The sequence below is a fragment of the Rhinoraja longicauda genome, chromosome 2 (genome assembly GCF_053455715.1).
Source record: "Rhinoraja longicauda isolate Sanriku21f chromosome 2, sRhiLon1.1, whole genome shotgun sequence".
Taxonomy (NCBI): Eukaryota; Metazoa; Chordata; class Chondrichthyes; order Rajiformes; family Arhynchobatidae; genus Rhinoraja; species Rhinoraja longicauda.
This window is the reverse complement of record NC_135954.1, coordinates 99810970-99825889: the sequence shown is the minus strand read 5'-3', so window position 1 is coordinate 99825889 and position 14920 is coordinate 99810970. Positions and strand designations below refer to the sequence as shown.

The 14920-nt window shown below is 44.1% G+C and overlaps 1 protein-coding gene across 6 annotated transcripts in view; it reads left to right on the top strand.

Annotated features, from left to right (window-relative positions):
- Positions 1 to 14920, top strand: part of LOC144607888 (disco-interacting protein 2 homolog C) — a 515842-nt gene that overhangs the window by 430397 nt on the left and 70525 nt on the right. For all 6 annotated transcript variants that reach the window (XM_078425037.1, XM_078425045.1, XM_078425054.1 and 3 more), the window contains one exon: positions 4925 to 5036. In XM_078425037.1, the coding sequence (XP_078281163.1) occupies positions 4925 to 5036 (112 nt within the window). The remainder of the gene's footprint in view (positions 1 to 4924; positions 5037 to 14920) is intronic.

Genomic DNA, 14920 nt, shown 5'->3' with positions numbered 1-14920 from the left:
CTTAGCTCAAACACCTTCCTGAGAGACTAGCCAAGGCATTTTGCATCACTGAACTAAAGAGATGCTGGGTGATATATAAATACCTGTCATAGCCGCCAAACATTTTCCATTCCCACATTGATCTTCCCCTTCCCATTCCCCTTCCCATTCCCACACTGATCTTTCTGTCCTGGGCCTCCTCCACTGTCAGAGTGAGGCCACACACAAATTGGAGGAACAGCACCTCATATTTCATTTGGGCAGGGTTATGAACATTACAACCCAGCGTTACGAACATTGATTTCTCTAATTTCAAGTAATTCCTGCATTCCCTCCCTCCTCCCCACCTCTCCCCCCTCCCCCACCCTAGTCGTCCTACTAGTTCCACTGTTTGCATCCATGTATTCCTTTTGTTAACATGTCTTCCCCAGTTAACAATAGGCCATTATGGACTCCACCATTCCTGAGGTCATCTGTTACCAGCCCTGATTTGTTCTGGCCTTTTCTCGTCTCCAGTCTCCCCCCCCCCCCCCCCCCCCCCACACACTATCTTTCAGTCTGAAGAAGGGTTCCGTCCCAGAAAATCACCTATTCCTTTTCTCTAGAGACGCTGCCTGACCCGTTGAGTTACTCTAGCATTTTTGTGTTTATCTTCAGTTTTTTACCAGCATCTGCAGTTCCATCCAATGCAATATTTGCCCGGCTATTTTTCAAAATAGCAGTCGGTGGTGCAACTGATAGAGCGGCTGCCTCAAAATGTCAGCCTAGCTTTTATTATCAAGTCTCTTGAGTAGTATTCAAATCCCTGACCTTCGGGGTGCTTTTGATGATCCAATGCATGATTTTAATGCAGCACACCACATTTAGCAATATCATAATCTTGAGACGTCAACTTTATCATATTGGTTGGGGAAAGCTGTTTTGCAATCAGTTTGAGTTCCAGACCCGTGAATATAAAGCAGCAGGTGGTTTACTGTTGCTGACATCCCAGCTTCTGGATTGTGGATCTGGACCCCCCATCAGGGGGCTTTGAAACAATCGTGTTCGTACAAGGTTTCATTTCCTTGCTTTGTCTGTTGTGATGTTCACGGAATGGATTTCACAGCATGGGTGTTTGCACAGCAGGTGAACTGAGTCAGACGAGAAGGGGTGGGATGTGTGTTCTTTTTCTCAAAATCCAGCTTCCAACTGGCAGATGCAGAATACAGAGTGTACTTTAACACTGGCAAAGCTGAATCCTTTGTTAAAGTTTGTACTGTGGATTTAAGAGGTCTAATTATGCTTTGGCGATGATGAGACAGCAATATTTTAACTGTTTTTTTTGTTGCATAAAGTAGCAAGACCTTGAAGTATTATTTGCATGGAATAATGTGTAAATAAATTTACATGTTTTGTTATTTCAAAAATCGAATTGATAATTAATTGTGCATCAAAATCTGGGTGTGGTATTATACGACTTTGAACAATTAAGTCATGCAGTGTGCATTTTTTGATAAAGCTTGTTCCTCACAGCACACAAAAAATACCTCCAGAATACTTGGAAGATCAATTCAGGAGTGGATTCTTAATAGTCATTGGGATTTTCAGCACAGAAACAGGATCCTCAGCCCACCATATCCATGGCAATCTCATGGCCCATCTACACTAATCTGATTTGCCCACATTAGGATAGTATCCTTCTATGCCTTGCCTGTTCAAGTGTCTATCTATTTGCCTCTTCAAATGTAGTGATTGTATTCGATTTCACCTCCTCCTCTGGCAGTGTTTTCCAAATATCCACCTCTTTCTGAGAAAAATAAAACCCCATACCCTCAGATTTTCTTTAAAGTTCTTCCTCTCACCATAAACCTATGCCCTCTTGTTTTTGCCAGCCTATCCTATCTCTCCCATTAGCTGGTCTTCCAATGGAATGGACAGGTGACGTTTTGGATCATGACCTTTCCACAGACTTTTGCAAAGTAGATTTGTATTACATATGAACATGAGAAATAGTCCCAGTCTGCCAACCTGCAAAAGACCTGTTTGATTTCTTATTTTAATTATCTAGCAGTTAATTAATTTAAAATTCAAACTGGTATATGGTCCCAAATTCCATGTTTACCAAGTTCATAAATTGGAGCTTACTCAACATCTCTGAAAATCCAAATACAACATGTCCACTAGTCCCTTCATCTCCTCTGCCTGATACATCCTCAATGAACTGCCATGTGGAAGTATTGTAAGTTACATATTTCTCATATTCTCAAATGACATAGGGGGGAAGTTATTCAAAACATCTGGTTTATGTTAGCTTGTGGTGTGGTCCCATCAATTCCATTCTCCCTCCAACCTACTCTCCTTCACATGCCTAAGCCCTCTTGTAACCTACTCTCTCTCATGAGAGCAATAGATAAAATCATGAGAGGAATAGATTGGGTGGATACAGAGTCTCTTGTCCACAGCGCCAGAGACCCGGGTTCGATCCTGACTACAGGTGCTGTCTGTACGGAGTTTGTACATTCTCCCCATGATCGCGTGGGTTTTCTCTGAGATCTTCGGTTTCCTCCCACACTCCAAAGAGGTACAGGTTTGCAGGTTAATTGGCTTGGTGTATGTGTAAATTGTCCCTAGTGTGTGTAGGATAGTGTTAATGTGCGGGGATTGCTGGTCGGTGTGGACTCGGTGGGCCGATGGGGCTGTTTCCTTGCTGTAGCTCTAAAACTAAAGTAGTGGAATTGAGAATCAGAGGACATAGTTTTAAGGTGAGGGGGGAAAGATTTAATAGGAACATGAGGGGTAACGTTTTCACACAAAGAGTGGTGGGTGTATGGAACGAGCTGCTGGAGGAGGTAGTTGAGACGGTACTATCGCAATGTTTAAGAAACATTTAGACAGGTACATGGAAAGGACAGGTTTAGATATGGGCCAAATGCAGGCAGGTGGGACCAGTGTAGCTTGGACATGTTGGCCAGTGTGGGCAAGTTGGGCCGTCGAGTCTATTTCCACGCTGTATGACTCTATTACTCTATGCCTAAGCCCTGTATCCTACTCTCTCCCCCTCATGCCTGTTATCTCCACCCTGATTCTTCTACCACTCATCAATTTCAGGTTTAATTTACAATGGCCACTGAACACACCAGCATGTCTTTTGGATGTGCAAGGAATCCGAGCTACCCAGTTGTCACAGACAGCATGGTGAGGCGTGGGGGTCAGGGTCAAGTCTGAATGGCCGGAGCTGTGTTGCAGCAGCACTACCTGCTGCACCGTGCTGCACGATGCAACACAGTTATTGCCGAACCTTTGATTTAATTGGGGCTTGGAATGACGGTGTAATGATTCAGAATGAATTTTATAGAGCATCAATGAAATTTTCCTCCACCCTCATGTATATTGATGAGAAAACTTAAATACACATCAAAATACTCCCTCGGCTTTGGGTGGGCAGTTTTGCCATCACAAGGCACTAGTCCGGGGTGGAAGCTTGTCGGATGAATTTGCCGGAGACAGATTGCTTGGGATTATATTTCAGCTGTTTCATCACTTTTGTTTACACACAGGCTAAAGAAGAAATGACTCATTCTTGGATTAATCTTTGAAATTAAATATATTTGCACGGTGTGAGTGAGTTCTTACAATCCTTAATTTAAGGATTGTAAGAACTCACACCAATCCTTCACTGGGCTGCTCTTCACTTTGAACTCTTTAAAAATAGAGGCACCCTACCCCTGGAGTCTCCTCTTTTGCTCGGTATGATTATGACTGATCTGATACTAGATAGAGCTCTAGGGGCTAGTGGAATCAAGGGATATGGGGAGAAGGCAGGCACGGGTTACTGATTGTAGATGATCAGCCATGATCACAATGAATGGTGGTGCTGGCTCGAAGGGCCAAATGGCCTCCTCCTGCACTTTGTTTCTATGGCCTAAACTATTTCCTTCCTATTTCTTATAAGCCTTACCTCTTCTATAGTCCAAAAATCTATTATTATCTCAACCTTGAGTGTGTTCATGTTGCTGCGTCCACAGCTCTCTGGGGTAAACATTCCAATGGCTGCAACTCCTTGAGAGAAGAAATTTCTCCTCATCCCAGTTTTAAGTGGAAAAACATCTTATTCAAAGCCATGGGGTCCCAGAATAAGTAGTAGGCTATTTAATATAGAGTCGTGCCACCTGGAAACACTCCTCTCAGCCCAGTTCGTACATGCCAACCAAGATGCCCCTCTAGTCTCAGCCCAGTTGGCTGCATTTGCTTCTTTTAACACTAAATCTTTCCTGTGCATTTAAATGAAATAATGTTCATTTAGGGCGGGTCGGTAGTGCAACTGACAGAGCGGCTGCCTCACAGAGTCAGAGACCCGGGCTTGATCTGACCTCGAGTGCTATGTGGGGTTTGTGCGGATATATCGGCGTGGAGTTTGTTCCTCTGTTCCTTTGATCCCAGGTTCCAGATTCTCTTGTGGAGAGAAAAAACATCTTCCCAGTATCTTTTCTCCCCTGTACATTCAATACGAATCACCTCTTGTTCTTCTGTACCTTTGTCTAAACCACAGAATCCCAACCTGCTCAAGCATTACACCTAAGCAAATGCTTCATATTATAAAGCTCCCTCTTGATTGCGTGGTTTTCTGCCCAGTGCTTAAGATTCCTCCCATATACCAAAGACATGAGGGTTTGTAGGCTAATTGGCCTCTGCAAAATTGTGTAGGGAGAATGGATGAGAAAGTGGGATAACATAGAAATGGTTAGAATGGGTTCTGGATGGTCAATGTGGACTCGATGGGCTGAAGGGCCTGTTTCTATGCTGTGTCCCTAAACTAAACCAAGCAAAACTAATTTGTTGTAACAATGAAAGGTATTATTTTTGGATACAAATCTTCTGTGCATGTCAAAGCACTCTCAATGGACCGCATTGCTTGTGCTTGATATTCTCTCTACGTTGCTTACTAAACAGAGCCATTGTTTTACAGGTCAGCCGGTCAGCATGCATTATGACATCCCAATTCATTGTAAAACTCCTAAGGTCGAGAGAAGCTGGGGCTGCTGTTGATGTAAGAACGTGGCCTCCTGTTTTAGACACAGGTAGGAAATGTGACTTCAGAAACTAAGTGCAAAGGGGAGAAGTGCACTGTTCCGTGTTTAGTAGGTCACTTTCAACTTATTAACCTGCTTTGTATCAGCTTTGATCTTGGGAAGTCCAATTAATGTTGCATAGGTATTCAGTGATGTACGCTAAACACTTCTAGGTAAATGCAGACGCTGCAGAGTTTAAATTGTAATTAACCAAGGGACTTGGTTAATGAATCCTCATCTTATTTCGAACATAAAGATAACCATACCTTTTCATTAAATATATATGAGATAGACACAAAAAGTTGGACAGGCTGAGTTAAAATATATTTTATTTAATTTTCATTAAATATATATGGCTGTGAATTCAGTGTCTGAGGATTTCTCATCAATTATGTTCAATGTTCAAGGTATTTATGATGTCTTGGTATCTCTGATGGCATTTCCAGACAGTGTAAAGAAGGTGTGTTCAGTGGTGTAGCTACCAGAACTGCTGCCTCCCAGTTTCAGTGACCCAATTTTAGTCCAGTGCAGTCTGTGTGGAGTTTGCAAGGTCTCCCTGTGCTTCTCTGAGGTACTCCAGTTTTCTCCCATATCCCAAAGAATGTGTTATTCGATTAATTGGTCACTTAGAATCAACTCCAGTGTAGAGGGGCGGCAGGAGAATCAGGAGACAGTGTTGGGATTGTGGGAACAATAACTTAAAAATTGGGGAATGCGATTGATGGAAATTCGCCAAGGATTGCCATAGATTCAATGGGCCGAATGGCCTTCATCTGAATGGGAAGGAAATATAATTTCAGCCCATCCAAAAGGTTGAAAAGTAAGAAAACAAAATGAAGGTGAACACAGAACCAGTAACAGAGATGCAAGGAACCGCAGATGCTGTTTTACAAAAAAAAATAAAAATGCTGGAGTAACTCAGTGGGTCAGGCAGCATCTCTGAAAGACATGGGATAGGTGACTCCAATGGACATGATATATCCACCAGAGATGCTGCCTGACCCATTGAGTTACTCCAGTGCTTTGTGTGTGAGTTTTCCAGAACCGGTGCTGAGTGGTGTAGCCAGGGTTTTGTTCTCAAAGACTAAATGTTGGCCCGAATCATGCTGTCTGACAGCAGGATGTTCCAAAGGGAACGACCGGCTGTTGGCGGCATGGGCTTCAGCACATCTCAGACCAGCGGCAGGCATGGGCAGTAAAGGAAGGCTGACGCAGGCAGATGATGAGATGCCCCCTCTCACTCCCTCCATCCACTCTGCCGCTGGACACACAACAGAACACCACTATGTTGAGGAGGGCGATTTCACCAAGGATGGTGGTCCCATGGCTCCATTTATTCCAACAAGGGTAGCATGGTGATCTTATAGAAGTGTACAAAATCATGCGAGGAATAGATTGAATAAACATAGAGCCTTTTGACCACAGCAGGGGAATCGAGAACCAGAGGTACATCGGTTTAATGTGAAGGGGGAAAGATTTAATAGGAACACGATAGTGTTGCTGACTTACAGAGCCAGAGTCTGATCGTGACTATGGGGGCTGTCTATACAGTGTTTGTATGTTCTCCCTGTGACCGCGTGGGTTTTCTCTGGGTCCCCCGGTTTCCTCCCAGACTCCAAAGACGTGCAGGTTTGTAAGTTATTTGGCTTTGGTAAAGATTGTAAATTGTCCCTTGAATGTAGGCTAGTGCTAGGCTGAGGGGTGATCGCTGTTCGGCGTGGACTCGATGGGCCGAAGGGCCAGTTTCCAAGCTTTTTCTCTAAACCAAACTAAGTTAAATCGCTTTTCTGTTCTGTGGAAAAGGTAGGTGGTTTGGGTTAGTTAACCTTAATGTTTTCATAATTGTTAGTATTTTAAGATGTTTATAATCAGTACAAATGTGTTTTTGTAAATGTCCATATGAGTCATGCCAAAAGCCAATGGAGTTACCAGGGGCAAGGTCCTTGCAAACATTGCCCGAGCTATGGCTCAGAGCCCAGTCAACCATGGACTGCCTCTTGGATGAGAAGTGTTCTGTCCATTGTATTTGGGAATCTGGGAAAGTAAATCCAAGGAGCAGGCTGGTTTCCGGATAGTATGGATTGGGACATGTTTCAATTATTCCAGAGTTTGCTTATCATGTTTATTATACACGTGTCCATGTGCCTCCACAAGCTAGCAGTACGCCAGTGCAAAACACCTTGCTGGTTCTTCAGGTATGAACTGTGGGTGGTATTGCAGATAGTGTAGAGAGTTGTCAAAGATTACAGCAGGATCCTGATAATTAGGGCATGTGGGCTGAGGAATGGTCGATGGAATTGAATACACAACAATGTGGGATGTTGCATTTTGGGAAGTCTAACATGGGCAGGACCTACACAGTGGGTGGTAGGGCTCTGGGGAGTGTTGCAGAGCAGAGGGATCTAGGGGTGTAGGTGCATGGTTCCTTGAAAGTGGCATCGCAGGTGGATAGGGTGGTCAAAAAGGCTTTTAGCACATTGGCCTTTATCGGTCAGAGTATTGAGTTTAGAAGTTGGGAGGTCATGTTACAGTTGTATAGGACGGTGGTGAGGCCACTTTTAGAGTATTGTGTTCAGTTTTGATCTCCATGGAATAGGAAAGATGTTGCCAAGCTTGAAAGGGTGCAGAGAAGATTTACCAGGAAGTTGCCAGGACTCAAGGGACTGAGCTATAAGGAGCAGTTGAGCAGGCCAAGGTTTTACTCCTTGGAGTGCAGGAGGATGAGGGGTGATCTTATAGAAGTGTACAAAATCATGCGAGGAATAGATTGAATAAACACAGAGCCTTTTGCCCACAGTAGGGGAATCAAGAACCAGAGAACATCGGTTTAATGTGAAGGGGGAAAGATTTAATAGGAACATGAAGGGTAAATTTCTTTACACAAAGAGTGGTGGGTGTATGGAATGAGCTGCTAGAGGAGGTATTGGAAGGTTTAAAAAACATTTAGACAGGTACATGGATAGGATAGGTTTGTAGGGATATGGGCCAAACGCAGGCAGGTGGGACTAGTGTAGATGGGGCATATTGGTCAGTATGGGCAAGTTGGACCGATAAGACTGTTTCCACATTGTGTGACTCGATGACTCAAATGTATGGTTGGTTGGTCAAGACCAGCCAGGTTGGTTGATCTAGGTGATTTCCCTGTGTGGAGTAAATAGAGTGAGTTTGAACTAAAGATGTGGAGAACCGCCAGAGCTTATATGTGCCAATCGGAGAGTAGAGGCCAAGATAATTTATTCACAAAATGCTGGAGTAACCCAGCAGGTCAGGCAGCATCTTGGGAGAGAAGGAATGGGTGACGTTTCGGGTCGAGACCCTTCTTCAGACTGATGTCAGGGGGGCAGGACAAAGGAAGGATATAGGTGGAGACAGGAAGATAGAGGGAGATCTGGGAAGGAGGAGGGGAAGGGAGGGACAGAGGAACTATCTGAAGTTGGAGAAGTCGATGTTCATACCACTGGGCTGCAAACTGCCCAGGCGAAATATGAGGTGCTGTTCCTTCAATTTCCGGTGGGCCTCACTATGGCCAAGATAATTTCCCCTGATCCATTTGGCAAAAAGTAAATTGACAAAGGAAACCTTCCCATTATTTGCACAAATTGAAAAATCAGCAGTTTATTATCACAGATTTCAAATTTGTAAATCATTGCCGTGTGTATTTCATTTTAAGATAACAATCTAAGCTGACAATCTCTTTCCCTACATTGTTATGACTGGCATTAAGTTAAATTGTATATGCAGTTTACCTTGCAGCCTAATAATGCATCATCCTCATTGATAGTGAATGCTACCATTATCTGTTGACTCTAAAAGGGTAATGGGAATTTTCAATTGTCTGAAGTTGTTATTTCAAGGTTCATTATGTGAAGAGTTTAAAGGCTCGATAGTGAGATTGGACGGATAGCCAGAGAGGATTGTAGCATGTTTATATTTATAACCTTTCTATCTTGGCATATCCAATAATAAGGACAAAGTAAATCTCTTTTATCTCTTAATATATCAACAAGGGATTGAAACGGCAAGGTTAAAATAGTGCAATTTTATATCACTGGGATTCATGCAGTTTGCTGTTTTCATAACTGCATAAGTTATGCAGCAAAGTTTTAATTTTGATATTTTTCTAATTTGTTTCCACGGAACTAATGGAATGGCAAGAGGAGAGGGTTTATTTACATGCAAGAGAAATTCTAAAGCCCTTCAGGCTTTCAAACGAATGTCAGGAGAAGTTGCATTCCTAGGCCATAGGGGACGCAGAGCCATTTTATTTTAATTAGTTATTTCTTTAATCGAGGCTTAGAGTCAAACAGCATGGAAACGGGCTCTTCAGCTTAACTTGTCCATGCTGACCAAGATGCCAGTCTAGGTTGGTCCCAATTGCCCACGTTTAACCCATTTACCTCTGAACCTTTCCTATTCAGGTACGTTTTAAATGTTACTATTTCATCTGCCTCTACCACTTTGTGTGGCAACTTGTTCCATGTACTTACCACCCTCTGGGTGAATAGGTTACCCCTCAGGTTTCCATTAATTTTTTTCCCCTCTCACAATCAACCTACAGTATACCCTCTAGTTTTTGATTCCCCAGAAAAAAAAAAGATTGTGTGCATTCATGATCATTATACCTCTATGAGACCACCTCTCAGTCTCCTACTCTGCAAGGAATAAAGTCCTCGCCTGCCTACCTCTCGCTATACGTCAGTCCCTCGAATCTTGGCACCATCCTCGTAAATCTCTTCTGCACGCCGCCCAGCTTAATGATATCTTTCCCATAGAAATGTGATCAAACTGAACACAATACTCCAAGTGCAGGCTCACCAACCACTTGCACCACTGTAACATGACATCCCAACCTCTATACTTAATGTAGAAACAAAGAACTGCAGATGCTGGTTAATACACAAAAGGACACAAAGTGCTGGAGTAATTTGGCAGGTTAGGCAGCATCTCTGGAGAACATGGATAGTTATCATGTCAAGTCATGACCCTTCTTCAGACCCTATTGAAGATGGGTCTCAACCTGAAAAGTCACCTATCCATGTTCTCCAGAGATGCTGCCTAACCTGCTGAGTTACTTTAGCACTTTATGTCCTTTCTATAGTTAATCCCCTTGGTGTACTATTGAAATTCCATTTCATTAGGAGTGGAGAAGTTACAGGGGGGAGTTATGAGAGACATGATTTATTTGCATTTGGACAGGTAAGGACTGATTAGATGTGTAGGAAGGAACTCCAGATGTTGGTATACACCAAAGGTAGACACAAAAAGCTGGGGAAAAGGAATAGGTGACGTTTTGGGTCAAAACCCTACTTCAGACTGAGAATCTGGGGAAATAAAAACAAGAGCAATAGAAGGTAAATAGAACAAATGAATGAAAGGTATGCAAAAAGTAAAGATGATCAAGGAAAGGTGGAGCCCACAATGGTCCATTGTTGGCTGTGGGGTAGGTGATAATGAGTTATACAGACTGTGAAACTCAACAGGACGACGGTGAAACTGGTAGGATGACGCGGGTGGTGGAGGGACTGAGTGAGAGGAAAAGCAAGGGTTACTTGAAGTTAGAGAAATCAATATACATACTGCTGAGTTGTTAGTTGCCCAAGCAAAATATGAGGTGCTGTTCCTCCAATTTGTGCTGGGCCTCACTCTGACAATGGAGGAGGCCCAGGACAGAAAGGTCAGTGTGGGAATGGGAATGGGAGGGGGAGTTAAAGTGTTTGCCAACCGGGACAATAGACAATAGACAATAGGTGCAGGAGTAGGCCATTCGGCCCTTCGATCCAGCACCGCCATTCAATGTGATCATGGCAGATCATTCTCAATCAGTACCCCGTTCCTGCCTTCTCCCCATACCCCCTGACTCCGCTATCCTTAAGAGCTCTATCTAGCTCTCTCTTGAATGTATTCAGAGAATTGGCCTCCACTGCCCTCTGAGGCAGAGAATTCCACAGATTCACAACTCTCTGATGAAAAAGTTTTTCCTCATCTCTGTTCTAAATGGCTTACCCCTTATTCTTAAACTGTGGACCCTGGTTCTGGAATCCCCCAACATTGGGAACATGTTTCCTGCCTCTAATGTGTCCAACCCCTTAATAATCTTATACGTTTCGATAAGATCCCCTCTCATCCTTCTAAATTCCAGTGTATACAAGCCTAGTCGCTCCAGTCTTTCAACATATGACAGTCCCGCCATTCCGGGAATTAACCTAGATCATGTAGGCCCAGGTGGACTGGGAGAAGGTGTTCAGCCCAGTCTTATTGCCTAGGCCGATTAGAGATGAACAGACTGGCTCTGGGCATGAGAAATCAAGTCACACAAACTCGATTGCATGTTTTAAAGAGATGACCAAGAGGATTGACGAGGACAAGGTGGTAGGTATTCTCTACATGGATTTCAGTAAAGACTTTGGCCAAGTTTTGTATGGTGGGGTAGTCTGGATGGTTGGATCAAAAGTGGTCAGGGTGACGGAGCCAATTGGACGCAAAGTTGACAGTGATATGGTTCAGAAAAGATTTACAAGGTATGTTATCAGGACTATTCGTGGCACAGTGGTTTAGCGGTAGAGTTGTTGCCTTACAGCGCCAGAGACTTGGGTTTGATTCTGACTCTGGGTGCTGTCTGTACGGAGTTTGCACTTTGTCCCTGTGGCCGTATGGGTTTTCTCCAGGTGCTCCGGTTTCCTCTCACATTCCAAGGACGTGCAAGTCTGTAGGTTAATTTGCTTCTGTAAATTGACCCTACCATGTAGTATAGAACTAGTGTACGGGTGATTGTTGGTCGGTGCAGAGTCGGTGGGCTGAAGAACCTGTTTCCACACTACATCTCTAAGCTAAACCAAACTTAACTAGACTAGGGGACTTGAGTATCAGGAGAGTCTGAATAGCCTGGGGCTGTTTTCCCTGGAGTGAAGGAAGCTGAGGGGTGACCTTACAAAAATTTATAAAATCATTTGGGGAATGGATCTAAAACTAAGGGGCAAGGTTAAAGGTGAGAGGCTAAATGGTACCTGAACAGCAATTAATTTTCACAGAGAAGGTGGTGGGTATTCGGAATGAGTTTCCAGAGGACGCTGTGGAAGTAAGGTACAATTACAGTGTTTAAAAGGTTTTTGGAGAGAAACATGGATAGGAAGGGTTTAGATAGATATGGACCAAATACAAGCAATGGAAACTGCATTTATTCACAAAATGCTGGAGTAACTCAGCAGGTCAGGCAGCATCTCGGGAGAGAAGGAATGGGTGACGTTTCGGGTCGAGACCCTTCTTCAGTCTGAAGAAGTGTCTCGACCCGAAACGTCACCCATTCCTTCTCTCCCGAGATGCTGCCTGACCTGCTGAGTTACTCCAGCATTTTGTGAATAAATCAATTTGTACCAGCATCTGCAGTTATTTTCTTATACCAATGGAAACTGCACCTTGGTTGGCATGGATGAGATGAGCTGAAAGGCCTGTTTCCGTGCTAGATGACTCAATGACTTCATGAAACGTTTATCCAATTAGTTCTGTCCCAACATTCCAGCAGATATTTCATTCTTGTGTTTTTGTCCAATTTTATCCAATGGTCTTCCTTCCCTGAAGGGCAATGGTTGAACCAGATTAGACTTTCTGACAGTATGATAATTTCACAGTCACCATTACAAGGATTTATATTTTAATTTCACTTTTAATCACTTTTACTTGAATGTTTGCTTCATGTTAAATTCCCCAGCCAGGATTTGAACTTGAGCTCATAGGTCAATGCTCCAGACGTCAGAAAATCGCTCCAGAACAGGTTCTGCCTGGGTTGTGATCACCTGGCATATGGACACCCTGTATGGAAAAGTGTTTGTGAGACCAGTGTAAGGTTAGGGATGGATTTTCCTGCTGCTGTGGGCCTGAAGGCATCTTCTGCCAGCCGGCAACATGACATTTTCACATGCCTTTGCTTCCCCAGTCTTAGATACATAGAAACAAAGAAAATAGGTGCAGGAGTAGGCCATTCGGCCCTGCGAGCCAGCACCACCATTCAATATGATAATGGCTGATCATCCAGAATCAGTACCCCATTCCTGCTTTCTCCCCATATCCCTTTATCCCGTTAGCCCTAAGAACTATATCTAACTCCCTCTTGAATCCAGTGAATTGGCCTCCACTGCCTTCTGTGGCAGAGAATTCCACTGATTCACAACTGTGGGCGAAAAAGGTTTTTCCTCATCTCAGTCCTAAATGGCCTACCGTTTATTCTTAACTGTGACCCCTGGTTCTAGACTCCCCAACATTGGGAACATTTTTCCTGCATTTAGCCTGTCCAATCCCTTAATAATTGTATATGTTTCTATAAGATCCCCTCTCATCTTTCTAAATTCCAGTGAATATAAGCCCAGTCGATCCATTCTTTCATCATATGTCAGTCCTGCCATCCCGGGAACTAACCTGGTGAACCTCCCTCAATAGCAAGAATGTCCTTCCTCAAACTAGGAGACCAAAACTGCACATAATACTCTAGGTGTGGTCTCACCAGGGCCCTGTACAACTGCAGTAGGACCGCCTTGCTCCTATACTCAAATCCTCTCGCTCTGAAGACCAACATGCCATTTGCTTTCTTAACTGCCTGCTGTACCTGCATGCTTACTTTCTTCCACCACCAGCCCCCTTCATCCCAACTTCCTCTCTGCCCCCAGCTGAGCTCCACCACCATGGGACGACGACAAGCTGAGCAGGGTGCGTTGAACAGACTCGCTCACTCATTGAGTCAGTGAGGCCGACGGCGGCTCCTCTTCCCACATCTGCCAGCTGTTGCCGTCACAGCCATTTCTGTGACCCATTTGCACGCATGCTTTTCGTTCATCTCCAACTCACAAACAGTTGTGTGCAAACTCCACACAGACAACACCTCTAGTCGGGATCGAACCTGAGTCTCTGGCTCTGTAGGGCAGTAACTCCACTGCTGCGCCACTGTTGAGATCTTCATTAGAACAGGTTTTGAATATAGGAGCAAGAATGTCTTGCTGCGGTTAAGTAGGGCCTTGGTGAGATCACCCCTGAAGTATTGGTTTCCTTACCCAAGAAAGGATATACTTGCCATAGCGGGAGTTCAGTGGGGATTCAGCGGAGTGATTCCTGGGATGCAGGACTATCACGTGAGAAGAGATTGTGTGACTAGTTCTATTGAATCCATGAAGCAGGAAGGCTGAGAGAGAATCTGTTCAAAATGTACAAAATTCTGCCTGGGTTAGCCGGACGAGAAGCAAAGAAGAATATTTCCTCAGGCGGGAATACCCAGCTAGACCGGTCATAATCTCCAGGACATGGGATGGTTCAGTTTGGAGGAATGCAGAGGAAACATGTCTTCATTCAGGAGGTGGAGAATTGTGGAATTCTTTATCCCTTAAGATGTTGGAAGCCACGTCACTTCTAGAGTAATAGTCATAGAGTGGTACAGTATGGAAACAGGCACTTCAGCCCAACTTGCCGACACCGGCCAACATGTCCCAGCTACACTTGTCCCACCTGCCCGTGTTTGGTCCATATCCCTCCAAACCTGTCCTATCCATGTACCTGTCTAACTGTTTCTTAAATGTTGGGATAGTCCCAGCCTCAACTACCTCCTGTGGCAGCTTGTTCCATACACCCACGCTTTGTGTGAAAATGATACCACCCAGATTCCTATTAAATCTTTTTCCCTTCACCTTAAACCTACGTCCTCTGGTTCTCGATTCACCTATCCTGGGCAAGAGACTGTGCATCTACCTGATCTTTTCCTCTCATGACGGTGATCGATAGATTTATAGACAGAAAAGGCACCAGTGGGTGAGTGGAGACAGTAGGGATAACGTGATGAGATGGAGAATCAGCAATGTTTGCAATGAAGAGCCTAACCCTTGGGGAGCAGAGTGGCGCAGCTGGAAGAGCTGCTG